Here is a 27520-nt window from a genome sequence, read left to right on the forward strand (position 1 = left end):
GGTCATGGGTTCAAATCCCAGTTCCACCAATTGTCAGCTGTGTGACTTTGGACAAGTCACTGAACTACTCTGTGCCTCAGTTACCTCATCTGTAAAATGGGGATTAAGAGTGTGAGCCCCCCGTGGGACAACCTGATCACCTTGTAACCTCCCCAGCGCTTAGAACAGTGCTTTGCACATAGTAAGCGCTTAATAAATGGCATCATTATTATTATTATTATTATTACTGCAACAGAAGCAAATATCTTCCCTGACATAAGCAAAGTCAAATGGCTTGGAACCTGAGGAAACACATATAAAATCTTGTACTTTGACATGAAACTCAAAATAATTAAAAGGGCAGGACTCACATCTACATACCCATTTTTCTTTTCTTTTTCTTCTACATTTATTATCTGTCTCCCATGTTAGTCTCTAAGCTCCTTAAGGGCAGGGAATGTCTTTATTGTCCTCTACCAAGTGCTTAGTACAGTACTCTGAAAATGGAAGGTACCCAATAAATACTGATTGATGGGGGGAGGGGAGGAAAAGGGGCGGGACACAGTGGAGAGGCTTCCTTTGAAGTTTATCAATCCTGAAAAAGTTAGGACTACTCTGGAAAGATGCAGGATGAGAGGGGTGTGATTCCAGTCTACAAAATCATTTCAGGTGCATACAATGATCACTTGCCAAAACCCACACCAGGATGAGGGGACATCTAAGGAAGCTTAAAGGTGGTAGGTTCCAAACAAACAAACAAAAAAATAAAACATCTCTCCACACAGCAGGTAGTAAGCATCTGGCACTCTTTATTACATCACGTTGTGCACGCTAAAATTAACTGGGGTTCCAAGAGCGCTTTGGATACATTCATAGGTGTGAGATTTAGAATAGGTTACTCAGTGGACAATTAGGGACGTTGATGGCCCATCTATAATCAATTTGGATTGCTGTTCAGGCAGGTAATCATATTCAAACTCTTCCCTCAAGCATTGTCGAGAGAAAAATGTAGGATGGAATTCAACTTCCATTACTAAAGTGAAACTATTTTTTGGAAATTCTCCGCACAATACAAATTTGGGAGTGATGAGTCGTTTCTCAGCTCATGTTACTTGTTTGTAATATGATAAGAGGGCATCTAGGCTTTCATACACTGGTTCTGGGGCTTGTGGGGGACTGTTGGTGGAGGGCTGGGAGGAAAGGAACTCTTGGTCCTGGTTAAGGCCTTGCCCCAAACCATTATGTGATGATCCAGCTCGGTTCCAAGCTTGGCTACTTGGGTTCCCAATTCTCATCTGACCCACAAAGTAATCAGAAGGTGGGCCAAATTCAGGATCTCTTTCAGCCCTGAGAACTGATTGCCTCTTCGACCACTGTCCAAATGAAAACTCTATTGAGAAACAAGAAAGAAAGATTTTGTAAGGCTTTTTTGGATCTGTGACCTTTGGACATTTGATATTCACCCCACCCTCCAACCCCACAGCATTTGTGCAAAATCTTTAAATTGCAGATTACAAATTATTTATTCATATTCATGTGTGTCTCCCCCTCTAAACTGTAAGTTTGTTATGGGCAAGAAATGTGTCTGCTAATTGTTGTATTGTACTCTCCCAAGCACTTAGTACAGTGCTCTGCAACATAGTGAGCACTCAGTAAAATACCACTGATTGATTTTCCACCCCCCATACCCAAAAGATCCCCAAAATCTTAACTAGAAAGTTTATTTTGTCTTTTCATCACACTTGACCCCCAATGTCAATTCCAATATCCTAGTAAAGAAGGATTCTGAAGGCTATGAAAGGAAAAAGACAAAATCTACTTCACTATTTGTACTGCTAAAATTGAACTAAAAGACTTCTTCCTGTGTAGAATTCATATTCAGAAGTCTTGGGAATCTCAAAAGAGGGCTGCAGTGGTGAGCTCACTATGAGCTATTACAGGGCCTGGACTAAGTATATCCTTATTCTGGCTGATTTGCAGCCATTGGGGCTTGCTCTAAATCCAGATAAGGCAGGACTTGTATGATACTTCACAGTTGTCCCAGTGGCTGCACATGAATTGCCACAGGCCAGAAGTATTGCATGTGAGGAATTTTACAGTGGCACCATAACTGCCACACTCACTGGGGGTCAGGGTTCTCTGTGGCCCAAGTAATACCAACAGGCTATCCAATCCTGCCCAACCCAATTTACTGGAGCTTGCCTGACGTAGACCACAGAGATGGCAGAGATCAAGAAGAGATTTGTGCAAATCCTGAAGCCCTAGCTCCCCTTTCTGTCACTTGAAACCTGCCAAAGGTGACTTAGAAAGAGGCTGTCCCTCCTGGTGACTGCTCCTCTAAATTACAGTGTCACACTGAGCCCTGGACAGTTTAGTTTCAAGTCCTCACGCTGGTTATGGCAAGGGGCCACTAAAATACTACCCAGAATCAGAAGCAGTTTGACCTAGTGGATAGAGCACGGGACAGAGTCAGAAGGGCCTGGGTTCTAATCCCAGCTCTGTCACCTGTCTGTTGTGTGACCTTTGGCAAGTCACTTCACTGGGCCTCAGTTCTCTCATCTGGAAAATGGGGATTAAAACTGTGAGCCCCATATGGGACAGGGACTGTGTCCAACCCAATTTGCTTGCGTCCACCTCAGTGCTTAGTATAGTGCCTGGCACATGGCAAGCTCTTACCAAATAACTCAATTATTACTAGTCTTATTAATCACTCCCAGCAGAGAGCTGGTTGACAAAAAGAGGGATTACAGACTGGAGCTCACTGCAGGCTAAATTAATACCTCCCTTCTCACATCTCCTTGCTGGGGAGAATAGGCCTCAGCGTGGCTGGGTTGGAACTGTCAAGATTGTCTACAGCTGCATTGCCGTTGTGATTCCCTCTTCCCTGACTGTACTGGCATTTCTTATTCCAGGCCAGGCTCTATTTCATTCGATCCAGTGGCTACACACTTAGGGAGAAGCTGAAATGCTCCTTTTGATATTTTAATCTAGGAAAGGGAAATACTGAGATTTAGCTAGGGTTTGGATGAGTACGCAGTTATGTAAATACTCGCAAGCATCCAATGTAAAGCCATCCAAAGTTTTACCACGATGGCTGAGACCTTATGTTGCATATGATTTTAAAAAGGCTTTCCTAAATGGTCTGATGAATTCAGATGGTCATGGCACTAATATCAGAGCCTTTGTTAAAGCTTTGTAACTTAGGTTACCCCAAGAGGTCTGATACACTGGTTTTCAAGTCATTTCCACAAAGGGCTCTTGAAAATTGATAAATTTGGTAGGCTTCCCACCGTGCCCCCACCCCCCTGCAAAAGGGAAAATTTACCCCCTCCCTGCCCCCCGCACTCTTAAGTCAGTTTCTAGACACTGAACTGCATCATGTTCAAGGGTCACAGGGAATCTTAAGAGACCCACAAATATAAATCATGAAGTGCTTGGAGTGCAAAAGCATATTCTCACACCCACGTCCAGGTTTCTTGTTGCACCCTCCCACAATCAAACTTGGTGCCAGAGTAGTACACCTAGAATTTACACACAAAAGGACACAAAGCTTTCAAATGATATGGTCTGATGACACCGAATTCACTTACCTTTGCCTCTGTCCCACTCTCGGACGTAAGGTACACCAGGCTTTGTATCTTTTCTCTCCTCAATTAAGACTTCCACCTTTTTACTTTGGGATGGAGCAGATATCGTTGGAGCAGGTTTTGGCTCTGAGAGCCCGATAAGCTCTTCCTCCCCTGGTTATTTCGAGAGGAAACAAAACACTGTTGTGATAAATGGTTCCAAAGTTTATTTGTAGGTTAAACACATGTCTGAAAGAAGAACATCTGATTGATCAACCAAAAACTGAAATTTAAAGAAGGCACAAACCAGCCCTCCTTCCCAATTTTTCTCCCCAATCCCCAACACACTACCCATTTGGGCCAGGCATTTGTTGCCCCCTCACTTTTCATTTCCAAAGCTATGTGGGGGGACTGGCTTGTGGATCTTAGGGCAGTCAGCTTGCAGAATTTAACGGCGAAATGGAGGGCCTGTCATTTTTGTAAAGTGAAAACACTTTTTCAAATTCTTAAAATTTAGCAGTTGTCAAATTTGTACTACAATGTCTTAGTTAATACTGGCATCCACATAAAGCTATTGTGCAGACTGAAATGAAACAAGTCTATAAACTGTAAATGCAAATTTAAAGTGTTTTCACTGAACTGTTTAACTACATCCCTCTCACACTGAGGTCTAATTTGTGTCATTTCTCTAATGATCACCTTAAAGATCCATTTTTGACAGTGTTTCATTCACCGTATTTGCTCAAGACAACATGCTCCAAGTTGCTCTGTGTGCTTCGAGACTCAAATCAAAAAGACACTGTAATAATACAGTTTTCATTAAGCACGTATTATGCACCAATTACTGTACAAAGTGCTGGGGTGGAATGCTCATCCCCCCCCCCCACAAAAAAAAAAAAAGAGACACACTTTCAATTTCTTCTACTGTTCCATCTTTGTTCAATTTCTTCAGCTTCCTCTGTCGGAGTTTCATAAGCCTAGCATCCAACACAGCCTTTCGCTTTTCCTTTATATTTTCCCGTTTTGTTCTCTGGTCTGTAGTCTAAGATAGCAAGTATAAAAATATCAGAGACTGAAATTTTACCTTGAAAATAAGGACAAGTACTATTTCCCTACTACTGCCTGCCTTTGAAATGATGTGTCCGTCCCTGAGTGACACTTCAAAATAAGTGCAAATCGAGCACCTTGAAAAATAAAGCGAGCTATCCAAGAACTGATTTTTCATGCTCTCTGTAGCCCAAAATACAAGTTCATTCATTCAATCGTATTTATTGAGCGTTTAATGTGTGCAGAGCACTGTACTAAGCACTTAAATGTGCTCCTATTTTGATATTTCCAACTCATAGGTGAGCCTCTCTATTACAGGCTGGAGATTCAGGGAGAGGTCGATTAATTGGCCCTCCCAGTGAGAAGGAAAGATTATTCCTCAATCACTGTGGTCCTCATATCTAAACTCATCCCAGAAGGAAGACTGAGATATCACTTACAAGATATGACCACAAAAGAGACTGCTTCAAAGTAGTTTTTTTTAACAATCAGGCATTTACAAGGAAATAGTAGGCCTAAAACAGAGCAGCACTTGACTCTAAATTGTGTGCCTCAAATTCTGAACCAATACAGGCACTCTCAGAGTTGCCCTTTTCATTCCTTACATTTTTAGAAAGAATCGGTTCGGTTTTTGCTCTGCTCCCAGACAGCTAATGTTTTAGAATGACAAGGAGATAGTCCACCTCACCTTCAGGCTTTGGATACCTACTGTGAACTTCATACCTGCTCTCGCAGCATTTCCAGAGTCTCCATTTGCTTGTTTCTCAGGTTTTTATCTCGGGCAAAGACAAAATACCCAACACCAAGTTGCCGAGCCTCTGAAATAATCAAGTGTATCCAGAATGTTAGAGTTCCCTGATTCACAAATTACAGCCAGGCCCAATTATTACTAGGGCATGAAAGGGAGAGAGAACTAATTGGGATGTTGAAGAAAGAACCCAGGCAAAAATCTCACAACTAACTGTACCCTCTTGTTTCCCAACTCACAGGAAATGTTTACTAAGTAGCCTTGGGGCTCTCCAACTCTTCTTAAATTTAAGGGCTAACTGACCTCATTCATGGGAAGATTCTTCCCCCCCAGTGTTTAATATGTGATTTTAAAAAACAATTATGAAGTAGAAATATGGACTGTCATGCTAGACCCCAGCATTTCTGTATTACAGCTGCTGCTACCAGCACTTAATTATCCCTTTGTCTTTATGCAAAGATCATAAATATAATAAGGGTATCCTCGTCAACCCCAAAGGTACCGTTTTCCCGAAGGTCCTCATAATGTACGGGTCCCATGGGTCTGCTCAGCGCCTCCTTTTCTTCCTCTTCCCACTGCTGCCGCTGAAGTTCTCTCTTCATGTCTTCGGATAAGAGGGTTTGTTTAGCACCAAGCCTAGTTGAACAACAACAAAAAAATTGGTATAAATCTCAATAAGTGCCTTGTTAGGCACCTAGGATAGAGATATGAATGGAAAGGTGGGGTATGACCAATTCCATACAGAAAAAAAGATAGGGGTATGATTTCAAATCTCCCCTGGAGGAAAAAAAAATCAGAAAATCGGAAGCATGTACTTTTGAAGACGTTTAATGAGTTACATTTAATAACAGTAGGAACGGTCGTATTGGTATATTTTTTCACCATTTCTTACCGATTCACCTGAAGATTTTCATCCATTTTCAGGAGATTTGGTAGATCCTTTTTCATACAGCGTCTGGATCGACCAAGGCAATCCACATAATCAACCCTGAAATGAAACAAAATCTACATCAGCAAAGATTTGTATGCTCACACTCAAGAGGTTTCTCAAACAGGAAAACTGGGCCAAGTGAGAATGAAGTGGACATTTTCCCTTAGACAGTGAGCTCATCTGGGCAAGGGACTGATTGCATCTACCCCAGCGCTTAGCACATTGTAAGCACTCCATAACAATAACTGTATTTATTATTCTTGCATTCTACTTTGTATAGTTAGCCAAAAGAACACTCTCCCCATCATGACTGCATCTGTTAAGAACAAGTTTACAAACTTTAAGTCTATCTACTAGGCATATCTCCCCAAGGAACTTATAAAGTCTTCTTTTTAGCTACTTTATATAAAAAAATCACAACTCTCTCCATACTCTAAGTAGTAACTCAGACACTTGTTTTCAGTTAGGATCGTGGCTACAGCCTAACTACATAAACAGGATCAAAGCCCATGAGAGTTAAACTCGGGAGAAAGGAAGGGAAGAAGGTATGAAGGAAGCAGGGAAACGTGGTCTGCACAATGGACTACCGACACTGTTCAATGGACTTTGTAAACTTGGCTTCCTGGGTTCTGGGGAAAAGCCAATGAAATAGTCATCTCCGCAATGCCCTCCTCTTACAACTTGGGCCTATGGAGCTTTTCTATTAATCCACCAATCGGTGTTTTCTCAACAGCAAAACAAGTGTGGCTGCACCCAAGGGAAGCAACCCAAAAGGCTCTTTGACCACCCCTTTACAAGCCACAGTGGGATAACGAAAACGTCCAAGTTTGGTTGGGTCTCGTTTTAGGTGTTTCAGTCAGTGATTACGTCCAGAGTTCCTTTGTAAAATTACTCCATGAACTCAGTAGTCCTAACCTGAACCAGACTCAACCCAAAAAAGAGAGAATTATATTTGGTATTCTCTTCCATTGCTTTGTGGCAGCTTGCCTCACAATGCTAATGGCCCATTCCTGCTATTAGTTTTATTATTCCCCTCTTTTTTCAAGCTTCTTAAAAAATCTTTAAGTATCCCCCTTGGCCCCCTACCTCCCTTTTCCTTTGAGTATTCATTCATTCAATTGTATTTATTGAGCACTTACTGTGTGCAAAATACTGTACTAAGCACTTAGGAGAGTACAACAGACACATTCCCTGCCCACAATGAGCTCACAGCCTAGAGGGGGAGATGGCTACCTTCCTGTTCTATTCTGTTACACAATCCTTTTGCTGAAACAGAAAACGGTTAGTATTTTATCTGAGTTGTATACTAGCAATACAGGGTAATTTCTCTTTTACTTAAAAGTGCTCTATCGATCTAATTTTCTGCAGTTGATATAGAAGTACTTTTTGTTTTTTTTTACCTTCTTCTTCTAGGACAAAATATCCTGTTCCTTCTTTTCATAGGTTTGTTGTGATATTACCTATGAATCTGATGCAAAACATTCTTCAACTTTTCACAATGCATCACACTAAATTGCTCTGGTTCTTCTGCTTTAACCTACCCAGTTTGGATGGGATCCGATTTGGGTGGGATCCTACCTCAACTTCAATGGAGCAGACAACCCAATCCTAAAAAGTTTTTCCCCATTACTGCTACATATGAAATACTAGTCTTCCCTAAAGCTTTCAGTCTGCCAATATTATGTGATTTTTCCCTTTCAACTCATATACAGCCAAGTACACTCCTTTAACAGTGTGGGGGTAGGATGTGTGAAGAAAGTCATGTTTTGGAAAAACTATGTTAAAGTAACTATTGGTCAGTGGGAATTACAGTTAGGAGGTAGGTGATTTTAAGATACTACCACGACTGACATTTTCTGGTACAAATTCCTATATTAAAGTCCCATCCAACAGTAGAATGTTTTGTACCTTTACAGCAATTAACATAGGGGAAAATGAAGAGAAGCAAAATTACAGAAATACAAATGCACACAAAGTCCTAGAAAATAAGGCTTAAAAGTGTAGATACAGATGATGATCTCTTGAACATGAAGCAGTAAAAAGGACACATGTTTCCAGGCCCAGTTGTGCGACTTTGGGCACGTCATTTAACCTGTTGGGGCCTCAGTTTCCTCATCTGTAAAATGAGGATAAAATAGATTGTGAGCTCTGGGTGAGGTCCCCTATGTCTAATCTGATATCTACCACGGTGCTTGATACATAGTAAGTACTTAACACCTAAATAATTATATGTATTCTTGGGTTTGTTTCCACCACTACAATGTAAACTCTTCATGGCCAGCAAACATTCATTTCATTATTCTGTACTTCCCAAGCACCTGGGGGTGGGGGGAGGAGGGAGAGAAGAGAGAGAAAGAGAGAGAGAGATGGAAAGAGAGAGAGAGAGAGAGAAAGAGAGACAGAGGAGACAAAGAGAGAGAAAAGAGAGAAGTTCTAACCAAATGGATTTTATTTCTTGAATGATTATTTGTCACCTGGAATTTAACTACAGAAGAGTTTTTACACTTAAAATGCTGGAGTTTATTTTAAAAAGAAAAATGTCAGAAGTGCTGGATAAGTATCTTCTTTCTCCATATAGTGGCATGTGGCACTTCCAATAATCTTGTGTGCCACTCTTTAACTCCAGATAACTTGAAAGCAGTTTGTGGTGATGTGGTTATCATTACCATCAAGTAAATTCTTTCACTAACCCTTTCAAAGGAGGTAATATATATATGCACACACATATACATACACACACATTGATTAAATGGAATTTCCACCCAGGAGAGGAAAAGTACACCTTGTAGATTATTAAAGCTGCCTGAACTGCATCAGTTAAGTGACAACTATTATATTCTCTTATTAGAATTCCTTTGCGATACATAGTCCTCATCAGCAAACACTAAAAGGTTGGAGTTTCAAATGCTTCCACGCGTGGGTTATTTTCCTTTCCTCCATTGTGGTTTACCTATTTGTGCACGTGTGTGTGTGTGTGGGGGGGGGGGGCGGTGTTCCTTGTTTTTATATCATTTTTTCATTGGTATTTGCAAGAATATTGAAAAAAACCCCTCCCCACCCTTATTGATGTCAAAGTGGCATGTTTAACAATGGCTTATGTAAAATGGGCAATGGTAGAGCAGTGCTTGAAGCCCAAGTTCTTCCAAAGATTCTTTGACCAAAGACTGAACTCTCTAATCAAGCTGGCCATCTAGCTATGTGTGCTGCTGGCCACAGGGGAACTGTGAGAGAGTGTGGATGGCTCAATGCAAATCCTAGTCATTACTGTAAAAAACAAGAACACAACCTGGCAGAGATATTTCCCCTTCCCTTTTCCCCAGTCCTATATCAAAGTCCTATGAAACACAGGCAATCTTATTCTGGTCTTTAGTTGAGGGAGCCAGCTGTGCCAATTGACAGTAACTTTGGTGTCCAAACAGCCCTAGCTTAGGATGTTGGGTTTATTCTGAAAGCAAAGAACCAGAAAAGATGCCGTACTACTTTTTCATGGTCAAACTGTAGAAGAGATTGTCGCTCAATGACATTTATATACATGGATGCAACCAAGAGTAGTACCATCTTCAAACTCAGAAGACACCTACACACACACACACACACACAAACACACACTCTCTCTCCCCCCCCCCCCCCCCACCGCCCCATGTGGCTGGCAATGTCTTCAACAGGACCCCCAAACTATGGAAGGCTTTTTGCTTTTTTAAAGAGACAGGATGATCTTCTTATCCCTTTCAATTTGTTTAATCTTTCTTTTACTTTAGGAAAAGAACAATCTACATTATCAGACTATTTACTAAGCCAAAGAATATGGATTGCATATTGCAATCCATCTGTTTTAGCTCTCCATAAAGGTCAATAGCACCTGAATATGAACACAGATGGGCAAAAAAAGTAGGTGGTGGTACAGGCACCTATTTTAACAAATAATAAGAAAAAAGGGTCAGATTAGATTCTGTCCAGATGACCTTATTTTTTGGCACATTTTGATGTGTATTAGCTCCTACAAAATGTTAAATTACAATTATGTCTGTTTTTATGGTATTTATTAAACGTTTACTATGTGTCAAGCACTGTTCTAAGTGCTGGGTTAAATACAAATTCATCAGATTGGACACAGTCCCTGTTCCACATGGAGTTCACAGTTTAAGAAAGGCAGAACAGGTACTAGATCCCCATTTTATAGTTGAGGGCACTGAGGCACAGGGAAGTGAAATGACTTTTCCAAGGTCACACAGCAGGCAAGCGGCAGAACTGGAATTAGAGACCAGGTCCCCTGACTCTCGGGCCTGTGCTTCTTCCATTAAGCCATACTACTTCACAATAAAATAAAAAATTACAAACCATTCTTCCCCAGGGGCCCGTGGAAGAGGAATGTCTAGATCAGAAACACTCTCCTCTTCATTTTCCATCCTTTCTCGTTCGTTTCTCGTAGGTGTGAAACTCTCACACGAAGTCCACTTCTGTTTGCGTTCATTTATGATCTTCTGAGTGAAATCCACGAGATACAGATTCTCAGTTTCTTCATCTAAAGTAGAAGAATCCATTTTTATATACTTGACATCAAATATCACCACATAAAGAAATCAATAAAAAATAGCCTACCTCCACAGCACTTTAAGACATACACTGACTATGAGATGAGGAGTTACAAAAACTAAAAAAAATCCCTGATCTCACCTTACATAACATTGAGATTCCAATATTTTCTCCTGCCATAATCACTATAGAAAAGTCTAATTATTTGAATGTTATATATTAATCATCAATCGTATTTATTGAGCGCTTACTATGTGCAGAGCACTGTACTAAGGGTTAGTGAAATTCCAGATAAATACATTACGAATTACGGAATCTTCTCTCAGTATAAACTAATATTTTCTGAAAAGTTGCCTGTAAAGACAAAATGCCATATAATTGAGTCATAATTTTCTGTGAATTTATATTATGTAACTGGAGATGTATTCTTATGGAAAACAATTTAACCCTAATACAATTAGTTCATTGGCTCTTCTAGTCTTCTTTTTGTCCCTTTCTAGGGGGAAAAAATTCTCTTTCCTTCATCACAAGGTGGATAAACTTCAATGCATGAGAGAAGTTCCCAGAGCAGCCACTTAAATACCTTCTCTCCAGAGAGTCCATCACCAGCATTGATTAAGTGCTTACTGTGTGCAGAGCACTGTACTAAGCACTTGGGAAAGTGCAACAGAAGTAGGGGGTGTATTCCATGCCCTTCCAGTAGGCTTCTTTTGATTTTTTCCACTCTGTAACAATAGCTCTGGTGGGCCTCTTTCTGCTTCAGCAGATCAGAAGAGAGAGTGCAAGAATGAAAGACCTTAAGCTTACGATGCTGAAGACTCACTCTGAAGATTTTGCCATGTTGTCAATGAGAATCTAAGTATCATTCACTGATTTTCTGAATACTGGGTTGTGATTCCAAGGAAGCTTGTACTAGAGTTGCAGAGATGAAAAGCCATTTGAATTTTTTTCACTAAGAGAACAGATCATGGAGCTCTATAGATTTAAAAGGAAGACACTGCCTCTTCCTCTCTCCCTTTGGTACGAGAATGAAGAAATGATTTCAATCTAGTCTGTTCCACTACTGTAGGTGCTGTACACTAGGAATAGCTGGTAGGAAAAGAAAAAAAAATTCTTAGGATTAAAAGTTATTGAGGTTAAATTTCTATGATTAGAAAGAGAAGAAATATAATTTTTTTAAAGTGCTTACCATGTGCCAGGCACTGTAGTATGCACTGGGGTAGATCTCTGTGGGCAAGTATCATGTCAACCAACTCTGTTGCACTGTGCTCTCCCAAGCACTTAGTACAGTGCTCTGCACCAAGTAAGCACTCAAATACCACTGATGGATGGATGGATGGATACAAGCTAATCAGGTTGGACACAGTCCCTGCCCCACATTGGACTTACCATCTTACTCCCCATTTTACAGAAGAAGTAACTGAGGCCCAGAGAAGTGAAGTGACTTGCCCAAAGTCACACAGCAAAAAAGTGGTGGAGCCGGGATTAGAATCCAGTTCCTTCTAACTCCCAGGTGCATGCTCTATCCACTAGGCCATGCTGCTTCTCTAAGTATAAATGGAAAATACATGTGCCACCTGCTCTCTCCTGAGAGTAAGCTGTGGCCTTTATTTTGGGAAACACTTTGCATTTCTAAAGATTCCTAAATTTTTTGAATTTATGCCCAGAGAAATGCAATGGCATATTCCCAGAGACAAATAAAAATGACAAAAATAGAAACAAAGCCACTTTGCTCTTCCTGAGTTTGGCTAAAGAAACAGAATATCCCTTTTCCTTAAGACAATTCAATGACTGGGCAACATGGTGGAGGATCACCAACTAGGTCCCACATTTTTGCTGGAGCAGAGGTTGGCAATTTATGGCAGTCAAGACACACCTGGCCCTCCTTGGAGCTAAATCTGGCTCAAAAGCAGGGCTTTGGCTAGGCACAGGGGGAGGGGGGGGAGAGAGAAAAGAGAGGCGGCGGGAGGTTACTCTCCATTCATGACCAATCACACCACCCTTTCCCTTCCTTGCTCTCCCCTACCCTTTCCGAACCTCTCTAGCAACAACAGCTGTTGTTATGAAGCAGCTGCACAGTGCAAGAACATCACACTGCGCAGTGTCATCGGTCCATAAATTGTACGATTTTTTTTTGCACACCAACTGTTCAAAGGTTGACTTCCTACAAAAAGTTGTACAACTCGCCATCCAACAGGCAACTGTCAACATTAGTGACCTTCTGCTTATTTCTCTCACCACTTTCATTCAATCGTATTTGAGTGCTTACTGTGCGCAGAGCACTGTACTAAGTGCTTGGGGGAATACAGTACAACAGACACATTCCCTGCCAACAACGGATTGATTAGATACTTTTCATAGCACTGGGGTTGTCAATTTATAAATAGTTCAGATGACTGGTTTCTCACATAGGGTGGGATTCTCTCTGTATATACACAATGTAGATGGAGTGAACGTGACTAAAAGTATACTTAATTTCTGAAGTAGAAGGCACTTAATGTCTGTCTGCAGTGCTCTATGCAATGTACGAAATCCTGAAATACAAAAACAATGGTACCAAATGTTCACCTGGAAAGTCTCCTTTTGTCATATTTTCGTATAGTTTGGCTTTCTCTTCTAACTTTTCCCTAAAAGAAACACAGCATTAAAAACAGTTTATTCAAATGAATTCCTTTGCCAGGATCCCTAACTGCAGTTTGTATTAAGTGCCAAAAATATCATTTCCTCAGATTAAAAAAAGTGAAAATCTGCAATCATCTCAAAAAACAAAAATAACATGCAAAAGAAGGGGGGATGGTTTGCGCATAAAACAGAAAACATTTTGTATTCCTTATATAGTGTCAGTATAACAATGACCACTTGTCTGATTGCAAGAGCTGTGTAACTCTGGAATATCTTTCTTGGAAAATCTCCTTAAAAAGCAGGTGATAGAATCCCAACAGCCAGATTACTTAAAATGCAGTTTGGCCTGAAGGCAGGGGTATGGACTAGATGACAGCTGGAAAACCTGTCTAATACTAAAATAACCAGCTGCAATGGACAAAAACAACAGACTCGGGGGCCAAAGGGAACTCGACAGATTATCTCCTCCATTGCTTTGGAAAAACAAAACCAAAAAAAAAAAAAAAAACCACTAAACACATTTGAAAAACCCTAAAAGGAACACTGGAATTCGTCAGGTGTAGAAACCTCATAAATGTATAAAGCTCTCATAAATTAGCAAATAACTTCTCATCAGGACATTCCTGAAGTTTGGATTTTCCAGAAAAAATGAAGACATTGAAAAGTTTTATGTCATCTGCCCAAGAAGATGAGAGACCATGGAGTCAGAGGTGAGTTCTAATTTTATACCCACCTCAGTCCTCCACACCAGAGGACACTTAATACCTGTGATGACAATGATCCTGGATTTGCCATTTACCCAGGGTGTGACCTTTCATAAGCCACTTAATCTCCAAGGGCTTCAATTTCCTCATCTAATAAACTAGGAAAATATTAACCTAGTGTTTAGGATTACAGAGTAATAATAAAAATGATTATGGTGATCCTGGGCAAACACACACACAAAAAAGACATCAAACCAAGCCCAGAACTGGAATTTCTAATTTACAGTTCCGTAGGAAGTCCACTCAACCATACTACTCCTCATTTCCACCCTTAAAACTCTAAACCAGGCTTGTCTCATCACACCTTGCGTTGTCCAATGTTTTTTGCTCCTCAATCTTCTGTTCAGCATCTTTTTCAGCACGGTCTGAAACTCCTGCATTTTGTTTATTCCAGATACTTGGTTTCTGAAAAATAATATATAATAGAGAACTCCAAATGACAAAAACCTCTATCTGATTTTTAGCAAATATCGCTAATTTCAAGTCAGTGCCAGGATACAGAATGCAGAACCCCACTGTAATGCACAAACCTCTAGAACAGTACAAGAATTTGAGGCATATATTGCCACTTATGACATTTATCTACTTCCTAGTTACGGCTTCAGTCAATTCTCTGGTCTTATAAAATGTGTATATCTTGAAAATGATGATAGTTTTCCAGTGCTTAGAACAGTACTTTGCACACAGTAAGCGCTTAACAAATGCCATTAATATTACTGTATGATGCTAACACAGATGTTAAACACTATTAACGCAATAAAAGTCACACAGCTCTATACTGTGTTTACGTCATTTAATTGTTCCTCTCCAAAGCCTGCAACCCCACCTGATAAATACATTTAGTGTTTTTTTACTAATTCTACTGAATAAGAATAGTAGGTTTTGACTAATGCGCTGTGTAACTGCATCATGGTACTAATCAAACAGCAGTGATTTCTGCTACATGTAGCTTCATTAAAAATGTCCGATTTTTCAAAGCCTCAAAATGAATAGGTGACTGAGCAAAACTAGGATAGAGTTTTTAGTTTCTGGAATGTTCATGCAATAGGCAGCATTTATAACTTTGAAAATACTAATAGTAAATCCCCTGGGTTCAAATAAAAAGAGATTTTAAAGTTTATACCTTGTTAGTTGTTTTCTTCTCTCTTGGAACTCCAGCATTTTTCAGAAGCATTTCTTTTTTGAATTGTTCCTGCTTTCGGTAAAGTTCAGCCTTCAGGTCTACTAACTAGATAAAATATACAGAAAATCAGTTCTAGTTTATGAATTTTTAAGCTGACACTGTGATTAAAAAAAGGTAATATTCCAAAGCTCCACAAAAATACCTGACTAGAGAACCTAGAACAGTTCTAAATACTTTAAATTTGGAAACCAGTACAGAAGAAAATAAGCACAACAAAAAACCCACATCTTGCCTCCTTCCAATTGCTCAAATCTCACACCTTCCTCAACCCCTTTTAATAACCATCCTCAATTGAAAGCCCACTCTATCCTCCTTAAGCGTCCTCCTCTTCCCCCCCTTGCTCCAAATGACCATTCCAGCTATTTCATCAGTAAAATTGAAGCCATCAGGTGTGAACTCCCCAAAATCTCCCCTGCTCCCTTCCAGTTACACCCACCTCCTGTTCCTTCTTTGGCGTTCTCTTCCTTAGCAACAGTTTCTCAAGAGGAGCTCTCCTGTCTCCTTCAAATCAACTCCCTCCACCTGCACCTCCAACATTATCCCTTCGCATCTTATTTAAAATACTTGCTCCCTCTCTTCTTCCCTCCATGACTGCCATCTTCAATTGCTCATTCCCCAATGGCACAGAGAAGCAGCATGGCCTAGTGGAGAGAGCACAGGCCTGAGATTCGGAAGGACCTGGGTTCTAATTTCCAATTTGCCAGCTGCTTGCTGTGTGACTTTGGGCAAGTCACAAATAATCATTTATTTCAGCGCTTGCAGTGTGTACAGCACTTTAATAAGCACTTGGGAGACTACACTATAAACAGTCAGTAGACATGTTCCCTGCTCACAGTAAACTTACCGTCTAGAGTAAGTTTCCCACTCACCAACTCGGACACACATTTGATCTCATCATCTCTAGACGCTGTACAATCTCTACCTTCACCAACTCTGAAATCCCTCTATCCAATCACAACCTTTTCACCTGCCTTCTCTCCCACACACCTCCTCCCCGCAAATCTGTCTTGTAACCCCACAGAGACCTCCAATCTCTTAACCCCATCCAATTTTCTCAACTCATCATGCCCCGTTTAGCCTGCATATCCAAACTACCCTCCCTTGATGATGAATTTGATGCCCTCAACACCACCCTCTCTACTGAACTCAAAGCAGTCACTCTCCTATCCCTTCCATCTCATACCACTAACTCACAGCCCTGGATCACCTCTGCAGTCCGCTTCTTCTGCACACAGTAAGTGCTCAATAAATACGATTGATTGATTTGGAGACAGTGATACAACCAAATATTTCAGTTGCAGATATGTACATGAGTGCTATGGGGCTGAGGGAAGGGTGAATAAAGGGTGCAAACAATGATAATAATAACAATCTGGTATTTGTTAAATGCTTACTGTGTGCCAGTCACTGAACTAAGCACTGGGGTGGATACAAAAAAAAACTGGGTTGGACACAGTCCCTGTCATCATCATCATCAATCGTATTTATTGAGCACTTACTGTGTGCAGAGCACTGTACTAAGCGCTTGGGAAGTACAAGTTGGCAACATACAGAGACAGTCCCTACCCAACAGTCCCTGTGAGTGGGCTCACAGTCTAAAAGTGCTTTCGCACTATCCCTCCTTCCCCTTCCCTTTCCTTCCCTTCCTTTGAAGCCCACATTATTCGCCTCTACCACCCCCTCCAGATTCTTGTAGCCGTCATCTACCGCCCACCCGGCCCCACTTCCAACTTCTTTAACGACTTTGACCCCTTCCTCACTTTCCTTCTCTCCTTCTCCATGCCCACTCTGATCCTCGGAGACTTCAATATCCACATGGATATCCCTGGCGACTCTGCCGCCCGCCTTCTATCTCTCCTTGACGCTGCCAACCTCTTCCTCCACCCCACCTCACCCACTCACCAACTTGGTCATAACCTCGACCTCATCATCTCCTATCGCTGCACTGTATCCACCCTCACCAACTCTGAAATCCCTCTCTGATCATAATCTTCTCACCTGCCTCCTCACTCACACTCCTTTCCCCTGTAAATCCGTATTACTCCCTCACAGAGATCTCCGCTCTCTGGACCCCACCCATCTTTCGGAGCGCCTCACACCCCACCTCGCCGCCCTCTCCTCTCTACCCAGTCTTGATGATCAGATTACTGCTCTCAACTCTACCCTTTCTATTCAGCTAGACTCACTTGCTCCCCTTTCCCTTCGCCGCTCTCGTACCACTAACCCACAGCCCTGGATCACTGCCACTGTCCGCCTCCTTCGCTCTTATGCTCGAGCTGCCGAACACTGCTGGTGAAAGTCTAAACACCATGCCAACCTCGTTCACTTCAAGTTTATCCTTTCCTGCCTTAACTCAGCCCTCTCTTCTGCCAGACAAAACTATTTCTCCTCCCTTATTGACACCCATGCCCATCACCCCCGCCAGCTCTTCCGTACATTCAACTCCCTTCTCAGGCCCCCGGTTCCTCCCCCTCCTCCTTCCCTCACCCCCAACGATCTGGCCTCCTACTTCATTAACAAAATTAAATCCATCAGGTCCGACCTCCCCAAAGTCACTTCCCCTGCTTCTCCAACCCCCCGGCTCTCAACACTTTCTGCTACTCTCCCATCCTTCCCAGCAGTATCCTCAGAGGAGCTCTCCTCCCTGCTCTCAAGTGCTACTCCAGCCACCTGTGCTGCTGACCCCATTCCCTCTCATCTCATGAAAACTCTCGCTCCATCCCTTCTCCCCTCCTTAACTTCCAACTTCAACCGCTCACTCTTCACTGGTTCCTTCCCCTCTGCCTTCAAACATGCCCATGCCTCTCCCATCCTAAAAAAACCCTCTCTTCACCCCACCTCACCTTCTAGTTATCGCCCCATATCCCTCCTACCATTCCTTTCCAAACTCCTTGAACGAGTTGTCTACACTCGCTGCCTAGAATTCCTCAACAACAACTCTCTCCTCGACCCCCTCCAGTCTGGCTTCTGTCCCCTACATTCCACAGAAACTGCCCTCTCAAAGGTCACCAATGACCTCCTACTTGCCAAATCCAACGGCTCATACTCTATCCTAATCCTGCTTGACCTCTCAGCTGCCTTCGTCACTGTGGACCACCCCCTTCTCCTCAACACGCTATCCAACCTTGGCTTCACAGACTCTGTCCTCTCCTGGTTCTCCTCTTATCTCTCCGGCCATTCATTATCAGTCTCCTTTGCGGGCTCCTCCTCCCCCTCCCCCTCCCATACCCTTACTGTAGGGGTTCCTCAAGGGTCAGTTCTTGGTCCCCTTCTGTTCTCCATCTATACTCACTCCCTTGGTGAACTCATTTGCTCCAATGGCTTCAACTATCATCTCTGCACTGATGATACCCAAATCTACATCTCTGCCCCTGTTCCCTCTCCCTCCCTCCAGGCTGGTATCTCCTCCTGCCTTCAGGACATCTCCATCTGGATGCCTGCCCGCCATCTAAAACTCAACATGTCCATGACTGAGCTCCGTATCTTCCCTCCCAAACCCTGCCCTCTCCCTGACTTTCCCATCACTGTAGACAGCACTACCACCCTTCCCATCTCACAAGCCTGTAACCTTGGTGTCATTCTCAACTCTGCTCTCTCATTCACCCCTCACATCCAATCCGTCACCAAAACCTGATGGTCTCACCTCCACAACAGCGCCAAGCTCCGCCCTTTCCTCTCCATCCAAACCGCTACCTTGCTGGTTCAGTCTCTCATCTTATCCTGACTGGATTACTGCAGCAGCCTCCTCTCTGATCTCCCATCCTCCTGTCTCTCCCCACTTCAATCGATACTTCATGCTGCTGCCCGGATCATCTTTGTGCAGAAACGCTCTGGGCATGTTACTCCCCTCCTCAAAAATGTCTCTAGTGGCTGCCTGTCAACCTACGCATCAAGCAAAAACTCCTCACTTTCGGCTTCAAGGCTCTCCATCACCTCGCCCCCTCCTACGTCACCTCCCTTCTTTCTACAGCCCAGCCCGCACCCTCTGCTCCTCTATCGCTAACCTCCTCACTGTACCTCGTTCTCGCCTGTCCCGCCGTCAACCCCCGGCCCACGTCCTCCCCCTGGCCTGGAATGCCCTCCCTCCACACATCCGCCAAGCTAGCTCTCTTCCTCCCTTTAAAGCCCTACTGAGAGCTCACCTCCTCCAAGCGGCCTTCCCTGACTGAGCCCTCTTTTTCCTCTCCTCCTCCCCATCCACCCGCCCCCTCCCCACAGCACCTGTATATATGTTTGTACAGTTTTATTACTCTATTTCTTACTTGTACATATTTGCTATTCTATTTTCTTAATGATGTGCATTTAGCTTTAATTCTATTTGTTCTGATGACTTGACACCTATCCACATGTTTTGTTTTGTTGTTTGTCTTCCCCTTCTAGACTGTGAGCCCATTGTTGGGCAGGGACTGTCTCCATATGTTGCCAACTTGTACTTCCCAAGCACTTAGTACAGTGCTCTGCACATAGTAAGCGCTCAATAAATATGATTGAATGAATGAATGAGCATGTTTGAAAACAATGGAGAAGAAGCCACTGGAAAGCGAACAGTTGAAGATGGCAGCCAGGGTGGGAAGAAGGGAGGGGGCATGTGTTTCAATAAGGTGTGAAGGGATGGGGTCAGATGCACAAGTGGAGGGAACGGTTTTTGAGAGAAGGCAGGAGGTCTCCTCTTGAGATACTGCCGGGGAGGATGGAAGAGTTGAGGGAGGGACTGGAGAGAACGGGGGAGATTTTAGGGAGATGGAGTCTGACAGTTTAAATTTTTCAAAGGAAGGTAGTTTAGGTATGGAGGCTAAATGGGGCCTGATGAGTTGAGAAGACTGGATGGGCTCAAAAGATCAAAGGTCTCTGTGGGGGGAACCGGACAGATTTGTGGAGGTGTGTGGGAGAGGAGGCAGGTGAAGACGTTGTGGTTGGGTAGAGACATTTCAGAGTTGGTGAGGGTAAGAGATTGCAGAGTGCCTAGAGACAGTGAGAATAAGTGTGCATCCGAGTTGAGTGGGAGAGCTGGAGTGGAGCCATGATATATAATCATAATAACAATATAGCCATGCTATAACCACACTTGTCCCAGTATGGTAGTTGTTTGGGTGGAAAACAAGGGGTAGATCTGAGAGCTAAAGATTTGGCAGCAGACTGAATTGAGAGTTGAAAAACAACAGGGAGCCAAAAATGAGAAGGGGCTGCTCAGAAACACAAAGCTTAGCCCAATCTACACATCACCAGTTTCCAGTTTCTAGTGAGTGTCCTCCCATGCATGCCACTGTACTTAGGGAAGCATCGTGGCTTAGTGGAAAGAGTACGGGCTTGGGAATCAGAGGATGTGGGTTCTAATCCTGGCTCCACCAGTTGTCTGCTGTATGACCTTTGGCAAGCCACTTAACTTCTCTGTGCCTCAGCTACCTCATCTGTAAAATGAGGGTTAATAATAATAATGACATTTGTTAAGCGCTTACTATGTGCCAAGCACTGTTCTAAATGCTGGGGTAGTTACAAGGTAATCAGGTTGTCCCACTTGGGTCTCAGAGTCTTCATCCCCATTTCACAGATGAGGTAACTGAGGCACACAGAAGGCAAGTGACTTGCCCAGTCACACAGTTGATCGGTGGCAGAGCCGGGATTAGAACCTACGACCTCTGACTCCCAAGTCCGTGCTCTTGCCACTAAGCCACGCTGCTTCTCTAAGCAGGTTAGGAATGTGAGCCCCACGTGGGACAACCTGATAATCTTGTATCTATGCCAGCGCCTAGAACAGTGCTTGGCACATAGTAAGCGCTTAACAAATACCATAATTATTATTATTATAGGTCTTGGGAGGGTACACCTGGGGGTCGAAACCACGATGCCGGCCCACAGCTCGCTTAAATAAGTTTACAAAAAAAAATGGAAATTATGTGCAGGAACGCAAAGAAAGACTGAGACTACGATCAACCGCAAAAAAGTGCTCATACGGACCACAGCAAGGGCAGCTCAGTACGTAAATTTTTTTTCGGGGGGGTCAGAGAACAAAGGACGGTGATTCGGGTGTTGTGCAAGGAGAAGCGGGAAGCGAATGCGAAAAAAAACAGGCTTCCCTGGAGCCCAGGGCGATGGCGTTGTGTTAGACCTCGGCCAGAGAATCAGAAGGTCATGGGTTCTAATCCCGCTTCCTCCACTTGTCTGCTGTGTGACCATAGGCAAGTCACTTCTCTGTGCTTCAGTTTCCTCATCTGTAAAACGGGGATTAAGACTGTGAGCCCTATGTGAGACAGGGGCTACGTCCAACCCAATTAGCCTTAGAACAGCGTTTAGAACACTGCCCGGCACATAATAAGTTCTTAAATACAATAATTATTATTACTCGGGGTGGAGGGGGGACGGGCCTCATTTCCCCCATAGGACACGATGTCTCTGGTCACCGATTACTCTATACAGTTTCACTCCTCGGCCCGTCGAGGTTGGCGATTTGGGGGGAGACGACTGGAAGGGAAAATGGGGGAAGGGCGCGAGGCCGAGGCGGCCTGGAGGATGAAAGTACCGGGCCGGGAGGGAGCTCCTTTTGTCTTCTAGGCCTCGCCGAAGGGGACGGGGGTCTCGAGCTAAACGGGTCGCCCGATCCCGTAAAAAAGGGACTCACTCACCGAGGTGGCTGGCACGTCCAAAGGTTTTTTCCTGCGATCCATGACGGGCTATCCTGAGGGGAGTTCGAAAGCCCGGACGAACGGCCGACCGGACAAGAACGTCGTCACCGCCGCTTTACTGTTCCGGGATGCCGTAAAGCCATTTCCGCCAGGGCCGTAAAGCGGAGTCGCGACGGTGGACGTCTTTCGCCACCATCTTAAGGAGGTCGGAAGGTCGCCACTCCCGTTCTGCGCATTGTTTGTCCGAAGCGCTCTGGTCGTCTCCTTCCTTATTGTTTCTATCCGGTTTCCAGGTTTAGTGACAGCTAAGGTCTTCGTTTCACATTGTGAATTCCCGGGACCTTTTTTTGTCGGCGCCGATTGCTAGGTAACATCCTTAGATTCGCCAAATAAGAAGAATACCCGTGTTTGTAGTTTAAAGATCGGTGAGCTTTCTGTTTTAAAAATGTTTCAAGCAACGCTTCAGTTTAGTTAGAGCATTTGAAACCGTGCTGCCCCCCAGGTGACATGCTCTGGGGGCAATGGAGTGCAGATCACCTTTCCTTCCCTACTATTGCCAAACCACATCCTCCCTCTTCAAAACGTTACTAAAACCTCATCTCCTTCCCGATTGATGTTGATACTTCTTTCTGCAAGACCTTCAGCCATTTTCCCCAATTTAGATTACTTTTCTTGTCATGCTTTATTCTCCAGTTTGCTCCCTTTATTGCAAGTGAGCAAATTACTAGACAGAACATTTTATTCATTCCTGTGCCAAACTCCGTGACATCTCCCTTACTGTAGCTTGTAGCTAGCATTTCAAAATTACAGGCTGTCTTCCTTCAGAATTTACCTATTACTATTTCAAGATTCCTTGGAGATGAGGCCCACATCCCTCACCTCTGTAAACACCACCATCATCTTGCTTCTGAAAGAGGGTAAGAAAAGGAAAAACACTCATACCAAGAGATGATCCCTATTTGCTCATGGCATTCATTCAATCATATTTATTAAGTGCTTACTGTGTGCAGAACACTGTACTAAGCACTTGGGAAAGTACAATACATCAATAAAGACAGGTCCCCTGCCCACAGTGAGCTTACATACTGGGGGCCAGGGGGAGGAAGACAATATAAATAAAGTTACAGATAATGTACATAAGTGCTGTGGGGTTGGGAGAGGGGAATGAGCAAAGGGAGCAAGTCAGGGTGACGCAGAGAAAGTGGGAGAAGAGGAAATGGGGGGGTGTGAGGGATGGAACCCAGTGAAGTTTCCTCATAAGAACCCAGGAGGGAAGGCAGAAGCTATCTCCCCGGGCCAGGCCGGGTTACACCAGATACGACAAACCGGAAGGAGATAAAGGGAAAATAAAACAGCCACATTGCAGGACCTGTTTACAAAAAACCAGGACGCAGCTAACCAAAAAAAAACAGGATGCAGGTTAAACCACAAGGCCACTGTCAGCCTTGTACGTGAGCGCGTGTTGGGTGCTAGCTGCCGCGATTAAATTGTACGCCCTAAGTATCCAGACAATGGAGAAAGGGGATAGTCGGTGGGAGGAAGAGGATGCGTTAGGGCTATAAAAATCGGCTTCGTACAATCAACAAGCGCACTCCCCGGCTGATGCTGTTTGAGCGACGGGGGTAGTGCCCTTTCTCATGAGAAAGAATAAAGACTCTTTCTGATCCTGACCTGGACTCTGATTTGGTGGGTAGAGGGAGCCGCTATCCCACACAGGGGGCTTAGGGAAGGCGTCTTGGAGGAGATTTAGTACAGTGCTCTGCAAACAGTAAGCGCTCAATAAACATGATTGAATGAATGAGATGTGAGCCCTTCTAGACTGTGAGCCCATTATTGGGTAGGGGCCGTCTCTACATGTTGCCAACTTGTGCTTCCCAAGTGCTTAGTACAGTGCTCTGCACACAGTAAGTGCTCAATAAATACGATTGAATGAATGAATGGATTAATGTGCCCTTAATAAGGCTTTGAAGTGGGGAGAGTGATTGTATATCGGATTTGAGGGGGAGAGCGTTCCAGGCCAGAGGCAGGTCGTGGGCTAGGGGTTGGTGGCAAGACAGGAGAGAGTGAGGCACAGTGAGAAGGTTAGTTAGCACTAGAAGAACAAAGTATGTGGGCTGGGTTGTAGAAGGAGAGAAGCGAGGTGAGGTAGGAGGGGACAAGGTGATGGAGTGCTTTAAAGCCAATGGTGAGGTGTTACTGTTTGATGTAGAGGTGAATGGGAAACCACTGGAGGTTTTTGAGGAGTGAGGAAATATGTCCTGAACGTCATGATCCAAGCAGCAGGGTGAAGTATGGACTGGAGTGGGGAAAGACAGGAGGCAGGGAGGTTAGGATGAGTAATGGAATTAACATGGTAGCAGTTTGGATGGAAAGGAAAGGGCAGGTTTTAGCGATGTAGTGAAGGTGGGACCGACAGGATTTAGTGGTGGATTGAATATGTGGGTTGAATGAGAGAGAGAGAGGAGTCAAGAATAATGCCAAGGTTACAGGCTTGTGAGAGAGGAAGGATGCTGGTGCTGTCTACAGTGATGGGAAAGTCACAGGGAGGATAGGGTTTGGGTGGCAAGAGGAGGAGTTCTGTTTTGGACATATTAAGCTTGAGGGGATGGGAGGACATTCAGGTAGAAATATTTTGAAGGCAGGTAGAAAAGGGAGAGAGATCAGAAGATGTAAATTTGGGTGGCATCTGCACAGAGGTGGTAGTTGAAGCCATGGGAGCAAATGAGTTCTCCAAGGAAGTGGGTGTAGATGAATAGAAGGGGACCCCCACAGTTGGTGAGAGGCAGAAGAGGAGCCCGAGAAGAAGACTGAGAATGATCAGCCATAGAGATAAGAGGAGAACCAGGAGAGGACAGTTTCAGTGAAGCCAAGTTTGGATAATGGTTCTGTTTTCAAGAGCAGGGGATGGTCGACAGTGTCGAAGGCAGCTGAGAGGTCAAGGAGGATTAGGATGGAATAGAGGCCATTGAATTTGGCAAGAAGGAGATCACTGGTGACCTTTGAGAGGGAGGTTATTGTGGAGTGAAGGGGATGGAAGGCAGATTGGAGGGGGTCAGGGAGAGAATTGGAGGAGAGGAATTTGAGACAGTGGGTGTAGACAATTCGCTCAAAGAGTTTGGAGAGGAATGGGAGGGGGGAGACAGGGCAAAAACTGGAGGCAGCTTTAGCGTCAAGGGAGGGGTTTTTTAGGATAGAGGAGTCATGGGCATATTTGAAAGCAGTGGGGAAGAAGCCATTGGAGAGCGAGCAGTTGAAGATGGCTGTTAAGGAGGGAAGAGGGCAGGGGGCATGGGATTTGATATAGTGTGAAGGAATGGGGTCAGAAGCACAGGTGCAGTGGGTGGATTTTGAGAGGAGGCAGGAGATCTCCTCTAGAGATAGTGCTGGGAAAGATGGGCGAGTTCATTCATTCAATCGTATTTATTGAGCGCTTACTGGGTGCAGAGCACTGTACTAAGCACTTGGGAAGTACAAGTTGGCAACATACAGAGACGGTCCCTACCCAACAGTGGGCTCACAGTCTAGAAGAGAGAGACAGACAACAAAACAAAATGTATTAACAAAATAAAATAAATAGAATATGTACAAGTAAAATAGAGTAATAAATATGTACAAACATATATATATATATATATATACAGGTGCTGTGGGGAGGGGAAGGAGGTAAGGTGGGAGGGATGGGGAGCGGGAGGAGGGGGAGAGGAAGGAGAGGGCTCAGTCTGGGAAGGCCTCCTGGAGGAGGTGAGCTCTCAGTAGGGCTTTGAAGGGAGGAAGAGAGCTAGCTTGGCGGATGTGCGGAGGGAGGGCATTCCAGGCCAGGGGGAGGACGTGGGCCGGGGGTCGATGGCGGGACAGGCGAGAACAAGGCACAGTGAGGAGGTTAGTGGCAGAGGAGTGGAGGGTGTGGGCTGGGCTGTAGAAGGAAAGAAGGGAGGTGAGGAAGAGGGGGCGAGGTGATGGAGATCCTTGAAGCCGAGAGTGAGGAGTTGTTGCCTGATGCGTAGGTTGATTGGTAGTCACTGGAGATTTTTGAGGAGGGGAGTAACATGCCCAGAGCGTTTCTGCACAAAGACGACCTGGGCAGCAGCGTGAAGTATAGACTGAAATGTGGAGAGACAGGAGGATGGGAGATCAGAGAGGAGGCTGATGCAGTAATCCAGTCGGGATAGGATGAGAGATTGAACGAGCAGGATAGCGATTTGGATGGAGAGGAAAGGGCAGATCTTGGCGATGTTGTGGAGGTGAGACCGGCAGGTTTTGGTGACAGATTGGATGTGAGAGGTGAACGAGAGAGCAGAGTCGTGGATGACACCAAGATTGCGGGCTTGTGAGATGGGAAGGATGGTAGTGCCATCAACAATGATGGGAAAGTCAGGGAGAGGGCAGGGTTTGGGAGGGAAGATAAGGAGTTCAGTCTTGGACATATTGAGTTTTAGATGGCGGGCAGACATCCAGATGGAGATGTCCTGAAGGCAGGAGGAGATATGAGCCTGGAGGGAGGGAGAGAGAGCAGGGGCAGAGATGTAGATTTGGGTGTCATCAGCGTAGAGATGATAGTTGAAGCTGTGGGAGCAAATGAGTTCACCAAGGGAGTGAGTGTAGATAAAGAACAGAAGGGGACCAAGAACTGACCCTTGAGGAACCCCTACAGTAAGGGGATGGGAGGGGGAGGAGGAGCCCGCAAAAGAGACTGAGAATGTACGGCCGGAGATATAAGAGGAGAGGACAGAGTCTGTGAAGCCAAGGTTGGATAGCGTGTTGAGGAGAAGGGGGTGGTCCTCAGTGTCGAAGGCAGCCGAGAGGTTGAGGAGGATTAGGATAGAGTAGGAGCCGTTGGATTTGGCAAGCAGGAGGTCATTGGTGACCTTTGAGAGGGCAGTTTCCATGGAATGTAGGGGATGGAAGCCAGATTGGAGGGGGGCGAGGAGAGAGTTGGCGTTGAGGAATTCGAGGCAGCGCGTGTAGATGACTCATTTAAGGAGTTTGGAAAGGAATGGTAGGAGGGAGATAGGGCAATAACTAGAAGGGGAGGTGGGGTCAAGAGAGGGTTTTTTTTAGGATGGGAGAAACATGGGCATGTTTGAAGGCAGAGGGGAAGGAACCAGTGGAGAGTGAGTGGTTGAAGATGGAAGTTAAGGAGGGGAGGAGGGGCGGAGCGAGAGATTTCATAAGATGAGAGGGAACGGGGTCAGAAGCACAGGTGGCCGGAGTAGCACTTGAGAGGAGGGAGGAGATCTCATCTGAGGATGCTGCTGGGAAGGATGGGAGAGTAGCGGAGAGGGTTGAGAACTGGGGGGTTGGAGAAGCGGGGGAGTGACTTTGGGGAGCTCAGACCGGATGGATTTAATTTTATTAATGAAGTAGGAGGCCAGATCGTTGGGGGTGAGGGAAGGAGGAGAGGGAGGAACAGGGGGCCTGAGAAGGGAGTTAAATGTATGGAAGAGCTGACAGGGATGATGGGCATGGGTGTCAATAAAGGAGGAGAAGTAGTTTTGTCTGGCAGAGGAGAGGGCTGAGTTAAGGCAGG

At 44.4% G+C, this 27520-nt stretch overlaps 1 protein-coding gene across 1 annotated transcript; it reads right to left on the reverse strand.

The window, feature by feature from the left end:
- Positions 1–768: 768 nt before the first annotated feature.
- On the reverse strand, positions 769–22116 carry CCDC174 (coiled-coil domain containing 174). The gene is made up of 11 exons (XM_038740319.1): positions 21994–22116; positions 15314–15418; positions 14495–14595; positions 13373–13431; positions 10610–10793; positions 6233–6328; positions 5843–5976; positions 5316–5410; positions 4455–4587; positions 3570–3719; positions 769–1369 (listed from the first exon to the last, which is right to left on the reverse strand). The coding sequence occupies exons 1-11, from the start codon at positions 22033–22035 to the stop codon at positions 1083–1085; spliced, it is 1386 nt and encodes a 461-aa protein (XP_038596247.1). The 5' UTR covers positions 22036–22116; the 3' UTR covers positions 769–1082.
- Between the last annotated feature and the right edge of the window lie 5404 nt (positions 22117–27520).

The sequence above is a fragment of the Tachyglossus aculeatus genome, chromosome X1 (assembly GCF_015852505.1).
Source record: "Tachyglossus aculeatus isolate mTacAcu1 chromosome X1, mTacAcu1.pri, whole genome shotgun sequence".
Lineage (NCBI taxonomy): Eukaryota > Metazoa > Chordata > Mammalia > Monotremata > Tachyglossidae > Tachyglossus > Tachyglossus aculeatus.

Coding starts and splice junctions, on each gene's coding strand:
- CCDC174 (XM_038740319.1), bottom strand. CDS start 22,035: ATGGATCGCAGGAAAAAACCTTTGGACGTGCCAGCCACCTCG. Junction 4,588..5,315: donor TGGAAATGCTGCGAGAGCAG/GTATGAAGTTCA, acceptor TTGCTATCTTAG/ACTACAGACCAGAGAACAAA. Junction 1,370..3,569: donor AGAGTGGGACAGAGGCAAAG/GTAAGTGAATTC, acceptor GTTTCTCAATAG/AGTTTTCATTTGGACAGTGG.